General features: G+C 39.2%; 2 protein-coding genes across 2 annotated transcripts in view; both read left to right on the top strand.

Moving 5' to 3' along the window:
• The window catches only part of nos1 (nitric oxide synthase 1 (neuronal)), a 49104-nt gene extending 35082 nt beyond the window's left edge, over nucleotides 1–14022 (top strand). The window contains exons 24-29 of the mRNA XM_068311535.1: nucleotides 306–393; nucleotides 7563–7684; nucleotides 7924–8072; nucleotides 8630–8824; nucleotides 9583–9701; nucleotides 10984–14022. Of these exons, the coding sequence (XP_068167636.1) occupies nucleotides 306–393; nucleotides 7563–7684; nucleotides 7924–8072; nucleotides 8630–8824; nucleotides 9583–9701; nucleotides 10984–10999 (689 nt within the window). The 3' untranslated portion in view covers nucleotides 11000–14022. The remainder of the gene's footprint in view (nucleotides 1–305; nucleotides 394–7562; nucleotides 7685–7923; nucleotides 8073–8629; nucleotides 8825–9582; nucleotides 9702–10983) is intronic.
• A 432-nt stretch (nucleotides 14023–14454) lies between these two features.
• lrrc74b (leucine rich repeat containing 74B) lies at nucleotides 14455–24356 on the top strand. The gene is made up of 10 exons (XM_068311666.1): nucleotides 14455–14629; nucleotides 15367–15553; nucleotides 16151–16293; nucleotides 18199–18331; nucleotides 18701–18907; nucleotides 20211–20320; nucleotides 22091–22206; nucleotides 22612–22690; nucleotides 23859–23954; nucleotides 24042–24356. Exons 1-10 carry the CDS (start codon nucleotides 14534–14536, stop codon nucleotides 24156–24158), a joined length of 1284 nt encoding a protein of 427 aa, XP_068167767.1. The 5' UTR covers nucleotides 14455–14533; the 3' UTR covers nucleotides 24159–24356.
• Nucleotides 24357–25605: the final 1249 nt, after the last annotated feature.

The following is a 25605-nucleotide window of genomic DNA, read 5'->3' as shown; positions in this document are numbered from 1 at the left end:
TCAGACATCATACAAAATGCCGTAGATAATCATGTTTCAGTTGCTTTCACATTGTTAGATTCAGTACAGCCATTGGAAGGCTTTTATATCTCCTCTCACTGCAATCAGTCTCTTTTCTCTCAGACTCTGAAGTAGTCAACAACATTTTACTGTATCTGATCATTATTTTTTGTGCAGATATGTTAGTACAATTGTATATTATTTCTTGAATAACTTATTGTGTTTTTAACTCAAACTTAAAATTTGTACACTGAAAGAATGGAAAGCAGAAATAACAGTGCTTGCTATGTAATCATCCCTTGCAGATGGAACAGGACCGACTCACCATGGAGTGTGTTCATCGTGGCTCAACAGAATAGAGAAGGGGGAGATGGTGCCATGCTTCGTCAGAGGGTAAATATCTAAATTTTTGTCCAAGGAATGTTGTACTATTGGATGAATCAGTACTATAACAAAATTCTATCTCATTATTACTTATTATCTGATATTTTTCTTTCAATGACTTGAAACTTTCAAATCACGGGGCACTTCTATATTTACTATTTCTATGTCACACTATCCTTGAGGAAAAGACAGGAGACAGAGCTGGAGGTAGCAGAGATGAAGATGCTGAGGTTGAATAGTATGAATAGGATCAGGAATGAGTACATGAGAGGGACAGAGGGACAGCACATGTTAGAGGTTTTGGAGACTAAGTCAGAGAGGCCAGACTGAGATGGTTTGGACATGTCCAGAGGAGAGATAGGGAATATATTGGTAGAAGGATGCTGAGTTTTGAACTGCCAGGCAGGAGGCCTAGAGGAAGACAAAAGAGGAGGTTTATGGATGTAGTGAAAGAGGACATGAAGGAAGTTGGTGTGAGAGAAGAGGGTGCAGAGGACAGGGTTAGATGGAGGGAACTGATTCGCTGTGGCGACCCCTGAAGGGAAAAACCGATAGAAGACAGTCCTTTGAAGGATTCTGCAATGACCTTTCCTGCCACTAGGTGTCACACTAGAGCGATTGGTCTCCTCTCGCAATGTTGAAGAAAGTGAAGAAGAAATCCAAAAGTTTTATGTTGGCAGATACACCTCAATTAACTCAGATGCGTCTTTGCCCAAAATTAGGCACCTGCCTACTTTTGTTTAAATAATTATTGCACACTTTCTGTAAATTCTATAAACTTCATTTCACTTCTCAAATATTAGTCTGTCTGCTATATGATATATAAACTGAAATTGTTGATCCAAACAACCAGTGTTTATAAAGGAAAATCTGGAAAATTATCAGGGATGCCCAAACTTTTTCTTACCACTAGTGATGGGCAGATGAAGCCCCATGAAGCATTGAAGCCTTTCATCCCAATAGGTTCACGGTGGTTCGGAGCTTCATGAGGCTTCATTTGCTGTAGTACGACATCTACTGGATGGTAAAATATCAGGTGGCATGAGTTGAAGTGTGCGGCATTTTTGCAGAACGCCTGTTAAAACTGTCAGCAAAATAAAGAAGTATGCAAAACATGTATAGTTTAGTATATATATATATATATATATATATATATATATATATATATATATATATATATATATATATATATATATATATATATATATATATATATATATACACACACACACATTGTATATATAAAATGTTCCTCTCACCCTTGCGGGGTGGTATCTGTGTGTCATCATCAAGTTCAGGTCCTCTCCCAGAGGCCTGGGAGTCTGAGGGTTCTGCGCAGTATCTTAGCTGTTCCTAGGACTGCGCTCTTCTGGACTGAGGCTTCAGATGTTGTTCCAGGAATCTGCTGGAGCCACTCTTCCAGTTTGGGGGTCACTGCCCCAAGTGCTCCTACTACCACGGGGACCACATTAACCTTGACCTTCCACATCTGTTCCAGCTGTTCTTTCAACCCTTGATATTTCTCAATCTTTTCGTGTTCCTTCTTCCTGATGTTGGCATCAGCTAGAATCACCACATCTATCACCACTGCCCTCTTCTGCTCTTTGTCCATCACCACTATGTCCGGTTTGTTAGCCAGCAGCTGTTTGTTGGTCTGGAAGCTGAAGTCCAACAGGATCTTAGCCTAGTCATTCTCAACCACCTTCGGTGGTATGTCCCATTGGGATTTGGGTACTTCTAGTCCATACTGGGTACAGATGCTCCTGTACACTATCACAGCTACTTGGTTGTGCCTTTCCATGTATTCTGAGCTGGCAAGCATCTTACACCCTGCTACTACATGCTGGACTGACTGTGGGGCTTCTTTACATAGCCTGCACCTTGGGACAGATGTACTGTGGTAGATATTGGCCTCTATTGCCCTTGTACTTAGGGCCTGTTCTTGTGCTGCCATGACCAGTGCCTCTGTGCTGTCTCAGTCCAGCTTTATTCAGCCATTGGTAATTATTCTTGATATCAGCCACTTCCTCTATCTGACAGTGGTACATGCTGTGTAGGGGCTTGTCCCTCCATGTTGTCTCCTCCTCCTCTTCCTCCTCAGGTTTCTGCTGTCGAAGGCATTCACTGAGCAGTTCATCTGTTGGGGCCATCTTCCTGATGTACTCTTGGATTTTTGATGTCTCATCCTGGACAGTGGCCCTGATGCTCACTAGTCCTCGGCCTCCCTCTTTCCGCTTAGTGTACAGCCTCAGGATGCTGGACTTGGGGTGAAACCCTCCTTGCATGGTGAGGAGCTTTCTCGTCTTGATATCTGTGGCTTCTATCTCTTCCTTTTGCCAGCGGGGTATCTGATGACAGGCAGTGCATACATGTTGATGGCTCGGACCTTGTTCTTGCCATTCAGCTGACTTCTCAGGACTTGCCTTACTCTCTGGAGGTATTTGGCTGTGGATGACTTCCTTGCGGCCTCTTCATGGTTGCCATTAGCCTGTGGGATTCCAAGGTATTTGTAGCTGTCCTTGATGTCTTCTATCCTACCCCCTGGTAGGTTGACCCCTTCAGTTCTGATCATCTTGCCTCTTCTTGATACCATCCGGCCACATTTGTCTAATCCGAATGACATCCCTATGTCGTCGCTGTAGATCCTGGTGGTGTGGATCAGTGAGTCAATTTCTCGCTCATTCCTGGCATACAACTTGATGTCATCCATGTAGAGGAGATGGCTGATTGTTGTCCCACTTCGGAATCGGTATCCATAGCCACTCTTTGTGATGATGTGACTGAGGGGGCTCAGGCCTATGCAGAACAGCAGCCCTTGGTATAAGCCGCACTTGATGTTAACTTGGGCAATTGGCTTGGGCAATTGGCTTGGGCAATTGGCTTGGAGTCTCCAGGGTTGTCTTCCACTTCCCTATTGAGTTCTTGATGAAGGCTCTTGATGAAGTGTCCTGTTGATCTTATACAGTTCCAGACATTCCAGTATCCACGTGTGTGGCATTGAATTGTAGGCTTTCTGTTAATCTAGGCTTTCTGGTGCACAAGTTGGTGTGTCTATTCTTACAGTCTCTGTGTACTGGTCTGTCCACCAGTAGCTGGTGCTTGGCTCCCCTGGTGTTACTACCAACTCCTTTCTGTGCCCCACTCATATATTGATCCATGTGCCTACTCATCTTAGCCTGACAGGAGCTTCCATGTTGTACTGAGACTTATTGGCCGGTAGTCGGATGGGGTAGATTCCTTCTGTGGGTCGTGATTAGGACTGTCCTGCCTTCACTCAACCATTCTGGGTGCGTCCAATCTGGGTACTGGTTCTTGTTCTGGGAGGCAGCTGTGGTCAGTCCTCAGGTCCACTAACCTGAGGACTGGTGTGTGATGCTTCGCTTTCCCATATGCCTTTCCAGTATTTCTCCACCTCAGCTCTTGGTGGGTCTGGCCGAATGCTATTTCCCTGCCACTGAGAGTACACCTTTGCTGGTTGAGTGGAGAAGGTCTTGTTTATTCTCCTGGCCTCAATCTCCTTGGTGTATCTCTTCAGTGGTTAGTCTCTGTTTGGCAGTTTCGAGTGCTTCAGGCAGTTTCGAGAGCTTGCTGTATTTCCTGGGTACCCCTTTATTCATCATGTTGCACTGTGGATCAGCTTGTTGGTCTCAGTTATGTTCCCTGTGGGGATGGTTCTTATTGCATCAGTCACATCTTCTAGCAGATCTTCTGAAGGTACTTGACAACTTAGCTTCGGTATTTGTCGGAGGCTTGAGGTTTCCATTTGGGTCACGATCTTCCTTCTCAGGTCAGGAGCTCTTGTATTGAGGCTGTGTATGTCTCTTGGGGCTTGGTACCCATTCTCGGATTGTGGGGGGCAGGGGGGGTGATATCCCCCCGCTGACCTGGCGTCCTGGCTCCCCCTTGCTGTAGCATTGTTGTAGTATTTCATCGATCTCTAGTTGTGACAGCAGTTTTCGGTTACAGATGTTGGAAAACTGGGCTAACAGCTCTTTCTTTGTTAGCCTTGATTGTGGGTTTCGAAGCATCCATTGGTCCCACATCCGCCCCATATATCCCCTCTCTCTGGGATTACTTGTGTAGTAGCATTCCAACAACTCCGTATTCTCCGGCCTTGTCCATATGTGTCTTGTTCCAGTAACCCATTTCTCATCAGATTGCCCTGGTTCCCTAGCATCTGACGCAGACCTTGTTAACCCGACGTCCGAGCCAGTAGATAGATAGATAGATAGATAGATATACTTTATTAATCCCGAAGGAAATTGCATATATCCACTGCTCAGGCATTACGTAACAAATAATACTGGATAAACACCAGGAGAAAAAGGAAACACTGACATCACAGGACATACCACAAGACATACATTACACTAACAGACAGGCACATGCAGCACTAACAGGACTTATTTACTAAACTATAACTAAAATATAAACAGTATAAAATTTAAAAATATTACAGTATTAAAATATAAACAGTATAAAATAGAAATCTAAACAGTATCAAATTGAATTAAAATATAAAACAGTATAAAAAATAAATAAATAAATTTTATATATATATATATATATATATACAACAGTATAAAATTTAATTTAAATTAAATTAAATTAAATCCATTTTCAACCCCGTGCTGACCTCGCCACCTCCCCCCCGTTCCTCCTGAGAGAGTCATTGTACCCCCTGATGGCACGGGGCACGAAGGAGGACCTCAGCCTCTCTGTGGAGGCGCTGTGTGACAGCAGTCTGCCGCTGAAGGTGCTTCTCTGCTGGGAGAAGGTGGTGTGTAGGGGGTGCCTGGTGTTGTTCATGATGGCCTTAATTTTAGACATGGTCCTGCTCTCCAGAAGCATATCCACAGAGTCCAGGCTCAGCCCGACCACTGAGCCCGCTCTGCGGATGAGTCTGTTCAGATGGTCCATATCTCTTTTCCTGGCCCCCCCACCCCAACACACAATGGCGTATGACAGCACACTGGAGACTACGGACTGATAGAACATGAAAAGGAGCTTAGGACAGATGTTGAAGGAGGCCAGCCTCCTTAGGAAGTACATCCTGCTCTGCCCCTTCTTGTACACACAGTTGGAGTTGAGTGACCAGTCCAGTCTGCTGTCTAGCTGCAGTCCCAGGTACTTATAGCTTTCTACCACCTCCACCTCACTGCCTTTGATGATCACCGGCTGTGGAGAGGGAGGTGCCCGCCGGAAATCCAGAACCATCTCCTTTGTCTTGGAGACGTTGAGCTGGAGCTGGTTCTGTTGGCACCACTCCACGAAGTCAGCCACCAATGCCCTGTACCCCAGTATCACTAAGTCTTTATTGTGTGCACTCATGTTTGAGGTAGGCTGGTATAGCATTAAGGGTCTTGCCTTAAGACCCTCACTGGATAGTGTCCGCCATGTCTGGTGTTCGAAACCACGCCCTCCTGCATTCCAGACCACGCCCCTTTCTGCATTTGTGTAAGTTGACTGGATAGTGTTTGTCCTGACCGTCACAATTTGTTCCGGAAGGCTGTTCGAATAGCGATTTGTTCGAATTCCAAATACAATTTTCCCATTTCAAATTATGTAAATGGTCTTAATCCGTTCTAAGACGCTTGAAAATTACCTTCTTTCAACATGTTATGTCATTTATATATCAAATTGTATAGTGATGAAACATATCAAAGAAATGTAGGTTCCATTTCCTGTTTCGCTCCTAAACTGACTCTCTCCGCACTATCTATACCTTGCTCCAGAATATATCTAACGCTATCTAAATTCCTAACTGTCTCCGCACTATCTAACCACAACTCTCCACCATACAACCACATTCTAAATGGAGTGTGATCGCAGCGGCATAGGGCGTGAGGTGGGGGACCTTCCCGGCACGACGCCAGTGCACCACGGAGCCACACGCAAAGACATACAAACATGCTCACACACACTCATTCCTACGGGCAATTTGGAACGGCCAATCAACCTGACGCGCATGCTTTTGGAGGTGGGAGGAAGCCGGAGAACCCGGAGAGAACCCACGCAGACACGGGGAGAGCATGCGAACTCCGCACAGAGCGGGACTCAAACCCGGGTGCACCGTGTTGTGAGGCGGCAACGCTAACCACTGTGCCACCGTGCCGCCCAGCCATATAGGTATCAAGCTTAATAATATAGGCTCCTGTTAACACAAAATAGATTGTGCAATAATGGGCCTAATAATCTCTCACTTTAGAAAAGGTGGGGAGAATAATAGTAACAATATAAAAATGACAATAACAATATTTTAAGTCAAAATGGTCGCCGAGCGAGCCGACTATAGATGAGTGATGAACCGCAGTTATTACTATGTAACAAATAGGCCTATTTAACAAACTAATAGTTATTAAATGGTAACAAATATGCTACTCCGCCACAAAGAATCCAAATAACATAGGCCCAGGTTCAACATCATATTTTCTCTTTCGAGTAAGAGTCTCATTGTGTTCTTTACCCCCTTCTCCCGATGAAGTGTGCGGGTGAGTTTTCTGTGTTCTGTGCTCCTCATTTTCAGTTTCCCCTGTCTCATCATCATCACTCTTTTTCCTGCTCGATTTCTTCAGCCTGGTAGACTGCACAGCTCTCAGTTGTGGCCAATGTATCCTGTCCTCTTTCATTTCTCCCAGATTTAATACCGGACAGACTGCCCGTTTTCAACCAGTTATGCATTTCAGCATATTGTTGTTGTTGCTATCACAGCAAGCTAGCACATAGCTAGCAGAAAGCCAAGTGCATTTTGGGTATTTTTTATTTATTTAAAATTTTCCCAAAATGTTTTTTAATTGAAAATTACAAATGATTTCCCTGAATGAATTTAAATATTTAAACTGTTAATCCTCCATTAAAAAGTGTTTCAATTATTTATTTAATTATTTATGTATTTCAAGGTGCTCAGCTGCCATTACACTCGCGCACCCCCTAGTGGCAGCTCGCGCACCACAGGGGGTGCGCGCACCACACTTTGGGAATCCCTGTACTAGGTTATCCAACTGGATTGGCTTCATATTTAGCATTCAGGCATATCAGCAGAATGTCTTCTTATACAAAGCTTAGCAAGAAAGCAGAGAATGTTTCACAATGTCACAGAATTTCACAACCTTTGCTGCCACTTTTTAGGATATTGATCATTTCTGGTTTTCTTTTTTTTGTCTTTTGCTTTTTTTCAGTGCACCATCATTCCATCTTCCTAGTGACAACCAAGCACCTTGTATCCTGGTAGGTCCAGGAACAGGTATTGCCCCATTCAGAAGCTTCTGGCAACAGAGACTATACGATCTTGAACACAAAGGTTGGTTCTTTTCCCATTCTTTGGTTCATTTACTGCCATCTCAAAGAAGGGCTTGGCAGTGGGTTGTCACTGCTTCATATGAAACTGCACACAGAATTTGATGGCTGATGTTTAGAGTACTGAGAACAGAAAGATGTGAAATTCAGTAAATGCTGCCATATGCACTTCTGCGTAATAATGGATTTCAGAACGAGTCCATGCAAAGCGTATTGATAACAAAGTAACTTAACTGCCTGTAGGAATTGAATCATGCCCCATGATCCTGGTTTTTGGCTGTCGGCAGTCTGAGATGGACCACATCTACAAAGAGGAGACCATCCAGGCCAAGAACAAGGGAGTGTTTAATGAGCTCTACACGGCATATTCCAGAGAACCCGGCAAACCAAAGGTACAAGCGAAAAAAGTCCATGACCGTAATGGAATCAAGTTGTCATAACTGTCTGTGTCTGCTGTGTGGATTTTAAATAATTTTACAGAGCAAAGGCTGAATAGAAACAAGTATGTTCTAACTGGCATAAGATGGTTTAATTTTCTACAGCTGTTGTTCAGGTTAAAAAACAAAAAGAAAATGTTGTTTTTTACACTGCCCTGTAATCTACCATGTCTCTTCAATCTTACCTGGTGAGGATGATTCTTGTTTTTGTTTCCTGTTCTGCTGTATTTGGCAAAGATATTCAGTAACTGGTTGTGGAATGAATCAAAAATGTATAAAGAGTAGAACAGAGTTTGGAAAAAAGATAAAAATGTCCCAACATTTATATTTGTTTTGTCAGTGGAACACTTAACAGTGTCATCTTACAGATGGTAAATTCTACTTCAATTTAATTTCAATTTCCTTATCTGTAACTGGTCTCCTGGCTCTCGATTTCACATTGTTTCATTTTTATTTTCTCACACTTGACTTCTCCATGCATACTCATCATTCCTCCCCTGCCTCCTTCTCAGAGATATGTACAGAACGCACTGCGTGAGCAGCTGTCAGAGACGGTGTACCAGTGCTTGAGAGAGCAGGGGGGACACATCTATGTGTGTGGTGATGTTACAATGGCTGGGGATGTACTCAAGACAATACAGCAAATCATCAAACAACAGGGCAACATGAGCTTGGAGGACGCAGGCTTCTTCATCAGCAAGCTTCGGGTGAGAGAGGAGAAAATATAGTGTTGTTATTTGTTACTGTGATAGTGAACTTCATACTTGCAGCAGTGCCTCGAGTGATGCAATCACCCACCCATTGAACTGGAGTCTCTATTTCCTGAAAGGCTAAACATCCCGAATGGCTCGTATTAATTTCTGAAATCAGCCTAAATAGAATAATGACATGTCACCAAGCCTGCTATTAAGACTTACATAACTATCTCTGTGTACTGTATATAAATGACCTGATAGTTTAGTCTGTCAGCCATTTGTTAATTTGAGAAAAGACTACAAGCATCTAAATGCTGTCAAGCATACCTTTCTCCATGTGCAGAATCATAATGCTACAGTAAGTCTTACCCAAGAACTAACGAAAAAAGAAATTTCTTATAGAAATACTAATGAAACACAACATGTGTAAGAAAGAAATCAACTTTACACACACACACACACACACACACACACACACACACACACACACACACACACACACATGCTCGCACACACTGGGGGGGGGACTCTAAGCTTATGGATGAGAGGTAGTGGCAGGAAGCTCCTTCATGATTACGCCCCCAATGAGCAACTATGTGTAGCAACTATGCCAGCTGCTACACAAAACGGACAATGATAGTGTTCAGTGAATAAAAGTTGGAAGTTAAATATTTGTTAATACAAGACCTGTTTCCTGTTTCCGATGTGTAAAACCCATCTCATATATTCCTCCCTTATTTTCTGTACTTTGAACATCCCAACACATCTAGGGTGAGAACCGATACCACGAAGACATCTTTGGAGTCACCCTGCGCACCTACGAAGTCACCAACCGTCTTCGTTCAGAGTCCATCGCCTATATTGAGGAAAGCAAAAAGGATTCCGATGAGTAAGTATATATGGTTCCAATGACGGATTGGGACCACAATATTACATAATTTTAATGACTACTTCAGAAAAAGATTATCTTGTATCCTTTATCCTGTGAACGATAGATAACTGAGATGTACTGTAGATAACATGACACAAATAGCATCACAATTCTTTAGTGTATTTTGACGTTCTATGATTGACCATCCCCAAAAATTGTAGAATTAATCGTCCAGATACACTGCCGTGGTCCTGGCTTTCATCTCCTGTAACATTGGCAGAATCACGATGGAGTGTATTATAAAAGGGTATCAAAATACAGCAGATTGTAGTGTCATCCTTCCTTTGTTCAAACGTCATGTGTACCCTCAAGCATAGAAGAGCAGCAGGCTGCACTGTTCTGACAAGATAAAGTCTAATAATGCCTGACTACAAGATTTATGTCATTATCAAACTTAGAACTTTCCAATCAGCCAACGCCAACTCACTTACGGCTATTTATTGGCTCTCATGCAGTTCCCACACGAGAAACTAAAGGCGTTATCAGCTTTGATCCATTTTCATTTGTTGGTCTTTTGCTGGATTTTAGAAGTCATGGTAATATCTGTTATGTACACACCACATGATCCACATTCACATGTCTCACCTGCCACACCCCTGAACTGAGATGGCTGCATGCCAGCTATGATGTTTCTTATTTATTCATCTTGTTTTTCTACCAAAGACTCTTCTTTGCTACTCTAATGCACCATCTGGTCAGCTCATGTCATCTATAAAAAAAAAAAAAGTGGTCTGGCATAGCCAATTGAAATTTATCTAAAACGGTGAGATTAAGGGAGCAGTTCTGTCTCTGAGAGGCATTTGTAAATCTGATTCCAATCTGCAAACTGTAGTTGTTGGCAGTGCCCATGTGTTATCACCGTTTCAGATGAAAACAGTGGGTAACCATAGAAACACATGGAGAGGGGCCTTTAAACCAACAGGATTAGAGTGAATGCGAGTGGCTCTGCTCCATCTCCATGTTTTTGTTTCCGTTGTTATTTGTGCATATTCAAGATTACACTTCATATACCCTTCCCATGAGTGCAAAACAAGAGCTCTACATAGCCACTATGGCTCATTAAGCACCAACATAATGCATCACAGACGATGTGTGGATTGTCACTTGAATTTCACATTTGGCCATCAAAGCCCTGCCTACTGGGTGAGTAATGACTGTAACATCTCTATTTCTATGTTGCTCTCTCATCCATCTTCCTGTCTCTCCTTCTGTCTTCTCTCTCTTTCTCTCTCCGTCACAGAGTTTTCTGCTCGTAAGTGTATGAATCAGGGGCTCTCTGATGACCACCAGTCTGGAGGACATACCAATGCTGGTTAAAGAATACTGTGCCAATTTTTGTACTGTTAAGAATGGGTTTCTTTCTTTTTTTTAATAATATTTAAATGTTTCCGTTGGGCTCTACGACTTTGTCTGTACCAAGTTGGAAATGTTGCGTTATCTAATACTGTTTTGCTTGTTGATGATACTTCCAAAAATTATAAATTTTTCATTTCAAATTATGTTTGCACCTCGTGTAATGACCTGCCTCATTGTGAATGCATGACCAAGACAAGAATATACTCAAGAAATGTAATATACTTGGTGTTGTTGTTAAAAGGCTTTATCAAGGTTTTATACTTAAAGGACTTATGGCATTAATAAACTGAGTAATTTTATTTCAGGAAAGAATCAGGGCTGGTCAAATCTGTCAAATGTGTTCAGACTGCAGTTTCAGTTAGCATTACTTAGGGGGAGTTAAGTCAAACCTGTTAAGGTGAGCAGAGACAATTTTGATATTGTGGTTCTTTAACAGCCTCACAAACATATCTAGCTCATCCCTGGTAATCCATTAACATGCATGAGCCTCTGTGCCAAATCTGCTTTTTGGCCTGCTTATCTTCTCTTACCAATACATTGTTTGTCCTGGCTGGTTCTTTCCCAACCCCTAGCAACTGCATTAGACTGTGCAGAATGACCACTAAAGAAATCTGAATCTGAGTCACACACTATACATTGATATAAACTTGTACCAAATGAAACTTCTCTTTCAGGGCTCTTGAATTTTAAAATATTTTAACATTGATGTTTGTTTTAATAAAGGAACTTTCACCTCAAATCATAGTTTGTTAACTCAATGATGAAATGAATCTGACAGAGGAATATGAAAATGCCTGCACACATCTTAATTTGACAAATGTGGGGAAAAGGTAAAAAAAACCTTCTCCCCCCTGAATATTAACGTGCATCTTGTTTGTTCAAGTTGTACAATAACCCAGTCTTTATATTACAAGTTTTTACCCTTTTGGTTTTTAAACGGATTAAACCAAAGACTTAGGAAGACTTAGTTACCTTCACAGAGAGCAAAACCAGCTGGTCTTAGTCTTGAGGCTAGGCTAACGAAACATCTCCTTGCTGTAGCAGCATAGGCCTATTTATTATACAAACGTGATGGTGGGTTTTGATGCTTTTATCTTACAGTAAATAAACAGGCTCTTATTCCACAAATCATCTCACTGGAAAAAATGAAGTGTTTTTGTAGTACAAAGTGAAACTGTTCAAGCAAACTGTTGCCCACATCATATTCAAAATCTGTCAACTTGGCACCGGCTGTCTGTCACCTACTGAGTTTTTGGAATTTGAATTTAGCAGCATCATGACTCCTTTGTTTCTCACCTCATGTTAAGTCTTTGCCTCTGTCTACTTTCAACATTCTGTTCTGTATAATCTCTCTGCATGATGTTACGCAACCCTGTGTCTTGCACGCCGCCTGTCCACTGTGATCTGATACCTGCCCAGTAGCATCTCTGCGTCCGTTTGTGTGCCATGGAAGTTATCACAAGTGTACAGGGATTAAAAATGGAATTTACCAGGTGGAGGAATCCTGAATTCTGGTAGAGTAGCAAAAGCCAGACTAGTTACAGAAAAATTATGCAACTTCTAAAAATATTTTACCCCTAACCTTAGAATTTGAAAAAGTTACATAAACAAAATGTTTTAAACTAGAGACATTGGAACTTTGATCATCTGTGTGAAAGTTCACTCTCATAACCATCACACCAAGGTGTTCACAGAATACATTGTTTTCCAACAACATGCGTGGCACCTCCTCTGGTAAACCAGCAGCAAAACTAGACTGGTGAGATATTAATTAGAAGTCTACCTTATTTATCATACTCATTTGATTGAATTGTCTGACCTACTTTAACCCCTGCTTGTCAACACTTTTCTATATGATAAGCTATAAAACATGCATGTACAATGGTGCATGTTTTTAAGCGGTTACTCTCTATCTGCTTGTATTCTGCTTGTCTGATGTTAAAGCATTAATTTGTTGCTCTGAGTCACACAAGCCTGCAAATTCTCACACATGGTGTTTTGGTAACAGATCTGGCCCACGTGGCTTTTGGTTTTGGAATCAGCAATTGTGTTTCTAGATTCAAGGGACATTTTCATGCAGAGACAAGAATCAATTACATTGTCGCTGTAGTCATTTGATGCTTTCCAATTAGTCAGGGTTGTAGTTGAAATACTGGTGCAGGTGTCACATTATTCATTGATCATGCATCCTGCAGTAACCTGTGGCTTTCCTTCTTTTTTTGGTTTTGAGTCTTTTGTTCCCTTTATTTGTCTGTTAAGATAGTTGTCAGCATGACAAGGAATTTCAATGTAGTTTGTCTCAGCTGTTAAAAACATTTGAATTTCTATCTGGACAAATGTTCCTTCTGTACTATTCCTTTTAAACTGATTTAGTTGGGAAAAGGGTGTCAAGTAATGTCTGTAAAATGTTTGACAAGAAAACAGTTGATGCAAGATACAGCTTCTATATATAGCTTCTATATACATATATAAATATTCAAAGAGTAAAGTATAAAATATAGAGTACCAATTCAATCTTTTTTAAGAATGTATTTTGATTATGTATATGACCATTATGATTTTGCTCGATCTGAAAAGAATTAAAAAGGTATCCTGTGGTGTTTCTCATATCCTTTAGGCATGGGGTAAAATGGCAGCATTGAATAAATGCATGGTTAACTTATGTCTCCTGTTCATATTTAAAAATCTGTCTATTTACCAACACTGTGTCAGTCACAGAGACTGTATTGTGAAGTTATCCAGCATTTTTTCATAGGGCTTTGGGGAAAAAAAGACTGTCTTGATGGGTTCCTGTTTCTGTGTTTGCATATTTCTGCTGCTATTAAAAAAATCAGCCTCTGCTACAATGAACCTTGTTGTGTAATTGAGAATAGCCAATTTTAATGCATCAACTGCAAGGACTTTGCATTTACTAACAAATAAAGAGAAGCATTTACAGAATCTGTCAACGTGTTTTTTATACTGTGCATGCAACAGATGCAAGACATTAAAGTTTTAGTTGTTAAAGACTTTTGGGTTGAATTCTTTTAGTTTGAAAGGCAGATTTAGAATTCGATTCACGGATTTTCCATGAAAAACAAAGTTAAAGCAAAAAAAGGTTATTTGCATTCCCTCCTTCTGCCTCTTTAAGGGCTGGTTGTCATGGTTCAGAGTCAGCACTCGGAGCAGAGATGCATGACAACGTGTCAACAAAGCGAGTCACCCAAACTTGCATGAGTGTCCTGATTGGCTGTTAGAGAGAGAGTGACCTCGGTTAGCCCAAAGTTTAACCCTCCTACTAAACAAGATAGTTTGCATGAGCACAGTGCATGTTCAGATGCAGTGATTTTAAATGCAGCAGAATTGGCATATTGATCAGACAAACTTTTGATGTAATTTTGCCATAAAACCTGAAAGTTATATCAGTATCCTCATTCAAAATCTGTCTCAAAGTCATGGTCCATGGGAAGAAGTTGTCCAAGGAGACATTGCTGCCTTCTTTACTGGAAGACAAAGACACAACAGAAAGTGAGGAGTCACAGCTAGAGGAGGTAGGAAGCTGGCCATTCAGCCAGGGTCTGCAATCTGAGGATAGGAAGTCTGAAAGTAGGCAAGTGGAAAAAGTACTTTTAGTAAATAAAATTTAATGGGTCATAAATCTGTAAAAGACATGATTTGACATGTCTGAAAGGAATAAGGCTGAAAAACTTAAGCTTACCTTAACTTACCTACAGTAATTGTTTTTATGGATCACTCTTGACAGCATTGTTTGAGCAAAATTGAGTCAGATCAACACCCTGAAAGTCTATTTCAATTACACTTTGATGATGACTGCCCACTGGGCTGCATGCTTTTTCTCGACTGCTTGTGATAAATACAATATGAAAGTATTTTTCATAATATTTCTCTTTTGAAACAATTTGCCCACACAAAAAGCGTGTTATATTTACAGCGCTATACACATACTATGTAGGTTTTTCAAGTCGGTAGCCTCTTAGTGCTCTAATAATACAATATGGTATTCAATGTAATTGAGAAATAAAACGGCCTCTTGTTGAACATATTAGAAGCTAGCAGGAAGGACAAACGTTACAGGAAAAAGAAAAGAGGGATATGAGCTTAAAGACAGTCATTTAAATGATCCATCCACATTGATGTCCTCAGTCGTCCCAGCAGATGGTGGCAGTTTTATTCTCCAGGCCTTGAACCAGTTTAATCCCCCTGCCATTAAGTCTCTCTACACAGTCTTATACAACAGCTGTTTTTGTGTTTGTAATTTTTTAACCAGCAAAGACCTGGCCGGACAGACATTGACATGCATGAGCTAAAGGGCCAACTCCCACACCCTGATGGAACCACGTCAGATCAAGGTGAAAGAGAAAGTGAAGGAACAGGAGATGCTCAAGAGAGAGAGCTGAGAGAAGAGGAGTGCATAATCTCTGAAGAAGACTATGACACCGATTTGGAGCTCAGTGGTATGGAAATGGATGACAAAATCTGTTTTTGTTTTGTTTTTTTTGCTTTTGAAAAACTTAACACCAAGTAGTACCACAAATAAAAGAAACATAGTAAAAGATATCAAATTGAGCAGTGGTCATAATGGTTGGATTTATAATTATTACTAGTTTTCCAAGGCTGAGATTTGTCACAACATTTCACCTCTTCCTTAAAGTTTAGCTTATGATGATCAAAGTAGTAGTATAGTAGTAATTATTTACACATGCATTGATAAGATGACCCTCCTCTGTCACTCTTTTTCCTTCCCTTGCCTTTCCATCTTCTCAATCATGAAATAAACTGATCACATGCCTGGCTGCTTTTAAGTCTGAAGTCCTGTTTGCATCTTAATGATTTCATCTCAGCCTTGTCAGGCTCCATTTTCACTAGAAGTGAAAACCATCTGGCATGAAGGAGTTCCCTTGATAGGATAAAATCAGCAGATAGGGGCATTTCAATATCATTTACAAAACATCCTCCAGTGGAAACTGTCACATCTCTCTCTCTTTCATAGAGCTATTGAAAGTGATAAATTGAGACAGACACAACAACCAGTGTCTCTGTTCACGTTGCAGATAAGGAGGATGTTTACGACCCCACAGGGAAGACCTGCTATTTGGAGGCATGTGAAAAGTTTCAGGTGGTACCTGCTTCTTGTTTCTTGCAGCAAATACGAAATACTGATCTGAACATGGTGCATCGTGGTCTGGGGCCTCAGGTAATTCAACCATCAAACAGGGAATGCATGAAAATATTTAGACTGGAAGGTTCTGTGTTTCTCTTGTTTTGCTGATGGTATGGGAGGGATTCATATCCAACAATTCATAAATGAAATTCATGAAATCTGTGGCCAAAATTTTTTTTTCCGTGACAGAAGTGTTTTATTTTGAAATGTCTGGGGTTTTTGTCCATTAAAATATTTTTAATAAATTGTGTATTAACGTTGGGTTATGACACCCTTATAGGTATTTATTGCCTTTATTAATTAGCAATCAAGAAATTTAACTGTCTCAATTTTCTTGGTGTAAACGGGTTCACTAGTAGTCGTGACAGATGACAGTCCTCACTTGTGCTGTTCCCCTTGAATATATTGAGCTTTATTAAATTTTAGCTCATTCTTAGTGGTACAGCCTACAATTATAGTGTTAGTTCCCATTTCCTACTTTCATAACATTGGTGTTGAATTAAATGGAGCTTTTAAGGGCTTAAGGTGTTTTCCTTGGGGGATGGTGGAGACTAAAAACTGCTAGATATACTGTATAATACAGAGACATTTACCAAAAGTGTGCCCAAAATAATGTGAATGTTGCTGTAGAATTGATGAATGACAAGTACCGTACACACTTATTTTTTTGCAATTTTACTTAAAATAATAGTGTTCAAACACACATGGCAATTCTAACATAATAGGGTCATTTAATTTTTTTAGTTTTTCTTCACCCGTTCTGCTCATCAGATTAGACGCCACTGTTTCCGGTGCTTAAACTATACCAGTCATCTTGAAAAAGACATGCAAATATTTTAACTGCTTTGTCTCTCTTAGGCTATTCCAGATCAGCCCAAATCTTTGTTCAGTAAATGACTCATTAATTCAAAGTCATATTACCCTCCAGGGTGACTATGCTGATTATGTCTGGGGAGCTCAGAATTAAGTCCACTACAGCTAGTTAGAAAAAATTTCAGTTCTTTTCCCTGAAATAGATCAGATGGGTATATCTTTACTGTACAGTTCCAAAAGAAATTGCATAAATTTATCTCATTATATAGATCTTGCAGTTACACATTTAGTTGCTCCACACCTTTTTGAACTGAACCTGCTAGGATTGACAAGAGAGAGCTCATTATGCAGGTATAAATTTTCAATTTCCTCTGGGGAAAGGATGATTTTTAATCGTGAATGACAGCAATTGCTTTTCACCTTTTAACAGACCCACAAGTCAATAACAATTAGCTGTTTTTTCTCAGGTTGATCGATGAAAAATTGCTTTACTGTTGTGCATCACTGACAGCGAGAAGACAATATCCTGAGCTAATGTGAAAATACGTCGCCTGGGGTTCATTTCAACATTCTTTTGAGCTTCCTCCTGGAGTAAATGCTATGAATGAAATTTGTAAAAATGAAATGCATAAAACAACAATCACGTTCAGCTTCAATATTCTTTAGGCAGTTTGAAGTGAATTTCAAGTACATCTTCATCTGTCAATCCAGGAGAGTAGATGCAAAAAGACATGGCTTCCAAAGACTGTATATTCAGTATCTTTAGGATTTATAGCATTGTCAAATAATAGCGTACAGTACTGTTTTTCAACAGAAAAGCTAATGCGCGCACACACACACACACACACACACACACACACACACACACACACACACACACACACACAAACACGTTTTCTCATAAGCCTCGTAACAAGCTATAATTTTCTCCGATCTGCGTTCCTGACCCACACCTCCACACATCTTCCTTGCTTCTGCTTTGTCTCACACAGGTTTAATATCCCCCCCACCCCCCGCCCACCTGAATCAGTACCTCTACTTTAACAGGAAGACAGATAAAAAAATATACTGCAGTGAACAAACACAAGAATTTCACTTTGAAGGGGGGTGGTTGTGTGTTTGCAGGGCACTAAAGCACTGGCGGTTCCCCTGGTAACCAACACTTCAATAGTGAAGCTGAACCTGAGAGATAATTGGATGGAAGGAACGGGTGGAGCTGCTATAGCCAAGATGTTAAAGGAAAATTGTTTCATTACAGGTGGTTTTACTTGTCACGGAAGCATGCACAAATTTTTCTCTTTCAATTCCTTCACCCCTGTCCAGCAAAAATCCTCCCCCACTCCCACTGACATACTCTCATGACAATTATATGCCACAGCACCCCATTTAACATCTTTTTAATTATTATTAAATATCAGTCATTTGTGCAGTTCAGGATCTGTAAATGACTCTTTGTGGGTTTTGTAGGTTGCTGTTTCAACACCTATTATTATGCACCACAATATAACTAAACTTTTCAGTCCAATTTTGTGAATATCAGTGATGTATATTTTGCAGATATTGGAGGATGATAAAGGATGATGGAGGACATCTACACAACTAACAGTCATATATTTGTCTAACCCAGAGGTGGATCTATCCAACAACAATCTTGGGGACAATGGGGCCAGAGCCATAGCTGGAATGCTCAAGAAGAACGGAATCCTGTTGAAACTAAATCTATCAGGAAACAAGTTCACAGACCAATCCGCTGAATATCTCAGCCCGGCCTTGATCACCAACACCAAATTACAGCACCTTGACATCAGCTACAATTCTCTAAGAGAGCGAGCAGGTAGTATAGCAATTACTACAGTACAAATAGAAAAGAGCTTGTATTTCCTGTGTGCCATTGGCCTTTCAAGGAATGAACAAATGTTCACATTTAACATTTCAATTCAGTTGATATTAAATATAGGGATTAATAAAGTATCTATCTATCTATCTATCTATCTATTCATGCAGAAATACATATTTTCACAGCAATAGATAACTGAAAGTCACAAAAATTATATATACCTACATACAAAAAATAGTAAAAATATTCAGTGTCATTAATGTGTCCATCACTGGAGACAGTTTCCTGTTCATGTTCAAAGTAAAATATGGTAACTGAATATACAGTACGGCCTTATAAAATGTCTGATTAATGTGTGGATTGTGAATTAATTTAAAATCAGTACCATATGTAATGCCTCATCTACCTTTATTATGAGTTTGAAAAATATATTCCCGTGAAATCGAAAGGGTCTTGCTATAACGACATAGCCTCATGTCTGGAGCAGTTATAGGACAGAAGGCAGTAGCAGACTGTGGCATTCAAAGGTCAAGAGCATTTCGCCTTCATTAAAATCTCTTCTCAATTACTATGTGCATGAGCCTTGTGACAAATGCCTCGTGTAGAAATGGCAGACCAGGAAACATCTGATGCAGGTATTTGAAAACAAATCTGCAGGAAAGCAGATACGGCTACATCTCATTGCCAGTGAAGCTATGATTCATCCCCACATATGCATTTCTATTTTTTCCACAGTTGAAATATCAAAGAACATCCTCATTCATTTTGAGTGCGCTATTACGTACAGTAGGTCCCTGAGAGAACGAACACCAATCATACACGTTGACATTCATACTACAGAGTTATTGCGTACTCAACCACCACACCAAGGGTACCATAATAATATATGATTATGAACTGCTGAGTGCTGTGCATTTTCTTAGCTTCCTAAATAGTGGATGAAATTATGATAGGGGCTTTCTCGTAGGTATCGACAGCTCTTCAACCCACATTTACTTGTGTATATTAGGCTGTGACACAAAACAGAGTGTCTCTCTCCAATGAAGAGAACTTGTTCCCAGACAACACAAACATAAGTACTTCTGACTGCTGTACACTTTTTTTTTTTTTTACCAGATTACAACTGCTATCTAAATCAAATTTCCACTATTAGAAACTTTTACAAACTAGTGTCAACAGTTGTTTTACTTTACCGGTCATTGTTGACTGTAATATAACTGTTACTGTTTGGGGTTTGTTGGGTTGTTTTTTTTTGGGTTTTTTTTATAACACAGTACCATTGTTTTTTTCGTTTCCTAAGGGCAGAGCCTCGGAAATTCTCTGTCAGAAAACACTGGGTTGAGATCGCTAAATCTGGCCTGGAACTGCATTCAAGGGAGAGGAGCAGTGATGTTGGCCAATGGACTCGGGGTAACAAACACAAAAATCACTGTTTAAACAATACATTTTGGGTTTTCTTTTTATTGTTGTTGTTGTTGTTGTTGTTGTTTTAGATTCACAGGCACTTCAATATGGTGGGTGGTTAGGGCAGGACAAATACCATAAAAAAGCATCAAAAGGAGCTGTGTATGGAGCTGGTTTTGCCCACGAGGCTACTGTCCCCATGAACCAAATACAGATATTCTCTCAGGATTAATAAAGTTCTATCGAAACTTATCTTAAAGTTCCTCACGTTATATGTTACCACAATGTTGAAAGTGGACTATTGCAATAGTGTTCAAAAATAGTGTACAAATTAATAGTGTACAGAAAAAGAGGCCTTGAAACAGCTCCAGATGAAAGTACCATGTATCCTAGGGTGGAAACAGTGCAATATATTTTTTAGCAAAATTTGAATGTTCACTAAGCCTTTTAGTCGCTATTGCCATGCCTGCCAAGCTTTTGTCTTATGGTAAATCATGAGGATTCCATTGATAACAACACAAAATTGTTAGTTGTACATTTCAAAAAATATTCCTCAATGTTACACAGATGTAAAAAACAAACACGTATCTCATTTAAATTACTTGATTTCAAAGATTATTATTATTATGATTGTTATTGAGAGATTTTAGTTAGTCCAGGCCAGTTTTAATGTACACAGTAACCAGACTAAATTATGTTGTTAGGTACACACAAGCCACTTTGCCTTTAAAAGACGCCCAAGTTCTGTAACTAGTAGCTTTCTATGCTAAGTTTTATATAGACCAGATAAACACAGTTTAAACTATAAGTTGACACATTTGACACATTTCCTCTTTTGTCTTTGTATTTTGTTTTCTAAGGTTAAAAACAGCCACATCACTCAAAATCTTTTAGGATATATTTCTTAAGGTTCATTACTCCAACTATATATATATAAAAAAGAAGATATGTCCATTAAATGGTGTATTTGTCAAAGGTCACATAAACACATTGACATAAATACAGTACAACCAAAAGACAACAGTAAAAGGACTCCCTTCCCATCCATGTACATCTTTAATATTTTGTGCATAAGTGAGAATTTACAGCACTGCATGGTAAAATTAGGACAGGTGTAGTTGAGTCTTGTTAATATCTCAATGTTATACAATGAAGATACTGAATTAAAAAAGAAGAAAAAGATAATATTCTGGTGATTCTGACCAAAAACCTGACTGGTGTTGAGATTAACAGGGTTTGATTATGTATGGTGACTAAATAATTTTACCTATTATTTGAATGTCTACTGCCAACATTTTTGTTTCACAGTCTTAAGGTGCATCGTTGTTCCCGGTAACGTCCACAGACCAGTAACATTCCATGGGTCAATTGGCACCGGGCTGTACAGAAAGAATACATAACTTACATTATTACCATTTTATTTATTATGTGATTCTGAATGATGTTTTGTTTTGGAAAATTACCAGATTTTCTCTGCCACATCAGTCTATGAGTCACTCTTGAGACATGTCAAGATGCTTGCCTCGGTCACATGACTACCATCTTAAAGGCGCCGTTACATCACTGGTAATTAAAATTTTCCAAGCTAGCAAAACAAACAAAAAAGCGATGCTAAAAGGGCGCTACTGATGAAGTTGAATCAAAAGAGGTGGGCAATAATGTTATAGGCCCTACAACATTAGTCCCCACCTCTACAATCTAGGGAAACGTCTTCAAGATTTACTTGCTAATATATTTGAAATTTTACTGTACCAAAGACATACTCCTGTGTTTCAGGGAAATATTTTCCTCAGGATTGTTGATCTGTCATTTAATGGCTTTGGTAAAGAAGGAGCCATTGGCTTGGGACAGGCTCTGAAGGAGAATGCTGTTTTGGAGGAATTAAATGTAAGGTTAGTGCCTTTGTTATCATAGTTATACAGTGATCACATTGTGTATTAACAGTAACAGAAAGGGAAAAAGCTGCAACTCCATTAGACCAATGCTTTGTAAGTGGTAAATTACAGTTGTCAACATTTTTACCTTATTTGATAAAATGATCCAATGCAAATAATCCTTTATCAGACCCCTATTGAAGCCAAATGGCTCTATCACAGTTTATTAATACATTTTTTTTTTCTTCTTTTTTTTCTAAAAATGAGCCAGTGGTATGAAAATACTGTTGAAATAGTTAAATTTCTTCTGTCTCTCATTTAACTTCTCTAGGAAAACAAATCCTACAAATTCAGATAGATAGATGAACAATGGCATATAAGAATGCCATGTCATTTTACTCTGTACATTTGTTGTGTCCATAGTAACAACCGAATACCACCCGAAGGAGCTATTTGCCTGGCCATGGGCCTCAGAGTAAACAAGACAATCAAGTCCCTGAAGGTAAATTGATGGAAAAAAGATATGTTCTACAGTTATCTAGTTCTAAAAGCATTTGGGGGAGAGGTGGGGTTGTCACTGTGTGTGTGTGTGTGTGTGTGTGTGTGTGTGTGTGTGTGTGTGTGTGTGTGTGTGTGTGTGTGTGTGTGTGTGTGTGTGTGTGTGTGTGTGTGTGTGTGTGTGTGTGTGTGTGTGTGTGTGTGTCGGGGGGGGGGTCAGAAGGGTCAAGTGCATCACCGTATGCAGTTTTAAACTCGATGCACAGTTTTCAAGGACATATTTTGATTGAAAGTTAGGGTGATAACATATACTGAATATTACAGCATTCAATGTTGATTATACATATGAATACTTCTGATGTGTTTACTTATATTTTCTATTTTAGCTCGATTCAGTCAGGTCAAGGTTTGAAAATCTGATCATTTTTCTACATGACTTAAATTGTCGTCATCTGTTGTCTTTTCTTTCCTGCAAACAGTTTACTTAAATTCTGTTCTTGTTTGATATAATCAGTACAAAACACTTAAGTGTGGATAAACCCAAGGAAAGCATACTTTATCCACTGGTCAAATTTGGAAACAATATTTCTACATTTTGACAGTTTTCAATCTCATGTCTGTAAATATTAAAGTACAGCCAGTAAACTTAGCTTAGCATTGTATGGACACAATAGGACATAACTAACCTGGCTCTATTCAAAAGTTACAAAATCCACCTATCAGCACCTCTGCAGCCCTATTTATTAGCTTAAACCAAGGAGGAAAAAAAACAGGGAATTAGTGGTCCCAAACAAGAAATAATTTGGCACAACCCCAAAAACATGTGTTTTCATTTTAAATAACAAAGGAAATACAATGTGTTGTTTGTGAGCTTCTGAGGTGATGTTTTGGATGATGGATTTTGTTACGACTGGACAGAGATAGGCTAATTTTTTCCTTGTTTCCTGTCTTTGTGGTAAACTAAGCAAAAATACTGCTGGCTGAACTTTTGTGTTTGACAGAAAGAAATAGATTGTGACAGTACATTTTTATATATATGCATACACACACACACACACACACACACACACACACACACACACACACACACACACACACACACACACACACACACACACACACACACACACACTTGTATATTTACTGAATTATGTTTCAAAAATTTGTCTTAGATGGGAAGGAACCCCATTCAGAATGCTGGATGCTACGGAATTCTTAAATGTGTGCAGGAAAACCCACAGTCAGCCATGGAAGCACTAGACTTTTCGGTAACTTTTGCACTTTCCATCTGAATCAAACTTTCTGCAAATCCCATTTTTAAACTTGTTGTCTTCTCTGTATATGGCTCCATCTAGGACATTACAGTGAACCAGGATTTTGAAGATTTATACACAGCAGTGAAAGAAATGTTCCCTGTGCTTACAGTAATTCATGGGAACAGAACTGGCACATTCAAAGAAGCAAAAGCTTGAAAAATGTTTTGTATAAATCGTGTAGAAAAATGTAATTGCTAAAATTTTATGCCATAAAAAAATGGAAGGAGATGCAAGCAGGTTTGTCAAAGCCCTTCGGATATTTTATCCATGGGTAACCAACTGAAGGAAGCATGCAAGGATATTATCTTAAAGAGATGTCTTTTTTTTAAATAACCCTGAGAATATCCCTGTGAATTGTGGTGAATGCATTTGGATCAAATAAAAGCTGTTAAATATCCAATCAAGTGAAAATAAAGATAATTCAGAAATAAATTTTGAAATAGACATTTTATTTCAAAAATAAAGTGTACACACACTGGATGTGAGCATGCTTGAAATAGACTGTTCCTGAAGTCACTGAACACAGGCACACAATACAGGTATTGAGTACGATTCTGTTAGGTATGATCTGATTTGATGTTACATAATGCCAGTGGGTAGAATGATGGAGAGGATCAGAGAGCACTGCATTGTGTATGAAAAGAAGTGAAGGTGGGTTGCACAAAAGGGATTTAAGTACTGCATGAATAGTATAATGGAGAAACCCGCTTTTAAAGAATGGTCCACTATTAGATAAGAGGCCTGTTTACTGCAGCAGGACAAGTCAAACCCTGTTAGATACAATAACATGTCATTTGGAGACATGTATCTTTCCCACAATCCTGACAAAATTGTCCATAAATCCAGCCATTTTATTATATTCCTTATATAAAAACAAATAAAACAAAAAAATAGTGGGCTGTATTTATTTGGGGAAAATTGCCTCAAATGAAGGATTTTGATATGCCTGCGTCTGATGGCTGTGTTGTTTCTTTTGCAGCCAAAACAGTAAGCAAATTAGAGACTTTTTTGTATGTGTAAAAAAAAAGAAAGAAAATGAAGCAAATAAACTACTTTGACTGCACATTTAATGAGACAGTAATACAGATAATCAACGCAGTCATTTAGTTAAACAGTCTGAAAAGGGTCATTCGACATAATGAGAATTCTAAACCTTGGAAACAATAATGCTTAAATGTGTCCTAAAGTAGAAGTATGTATAGATAATGAGAAAAACCGAACACAAGCACAAAGTATTGAAAAACTCATTGTGTCTTACATCATTACTGCTTACAGTATAATGGTTTATTAGGATTTTAATCTTTTGTATTTTGTATGTAAATATTTGAACTATTTTAAGTGTTTAATTACTTCCCCAGAAACAATAAAATAGTGTACGAAAATCATATACAAGTCAGCTTTGTGAGATTTGTATTTAAGATGGTACTTGCATAAATGTTTGAAATGCTTATGTCTCACCTGCATTCTACTTTCATAAATAAAATATAAAAGATACAATTTTCCACGTTGATAGAAGATATTTTAGTTAGTCTATGTGTTAATAGAGTTTTGTTTTCATTTTCATTGCATTATCATGATCAATGACATAAAACACAGAATCACG

The sequence above is a fragment of the Antennarius striatus genome, chromosome 3, assembly GCF_040054535.1.
Source record: "Antennarius striatus isolate MH-2024 chromosome 3, ASM4005453v1, whole genome shotgun sequence".
NCBI classification, from domain to species: domain Eukaryota; kingdom Metazoa; phylum Chordata; class Actinopteri; order Lophiiformes; family Antennariidae; genus Antennarius; species Antennarius striatus.
The sequence above is the reverse complement of the archived record's forward strand: the minus strand, read 5'-3'. Positions and strand labels throughout refer to the sequence as shown.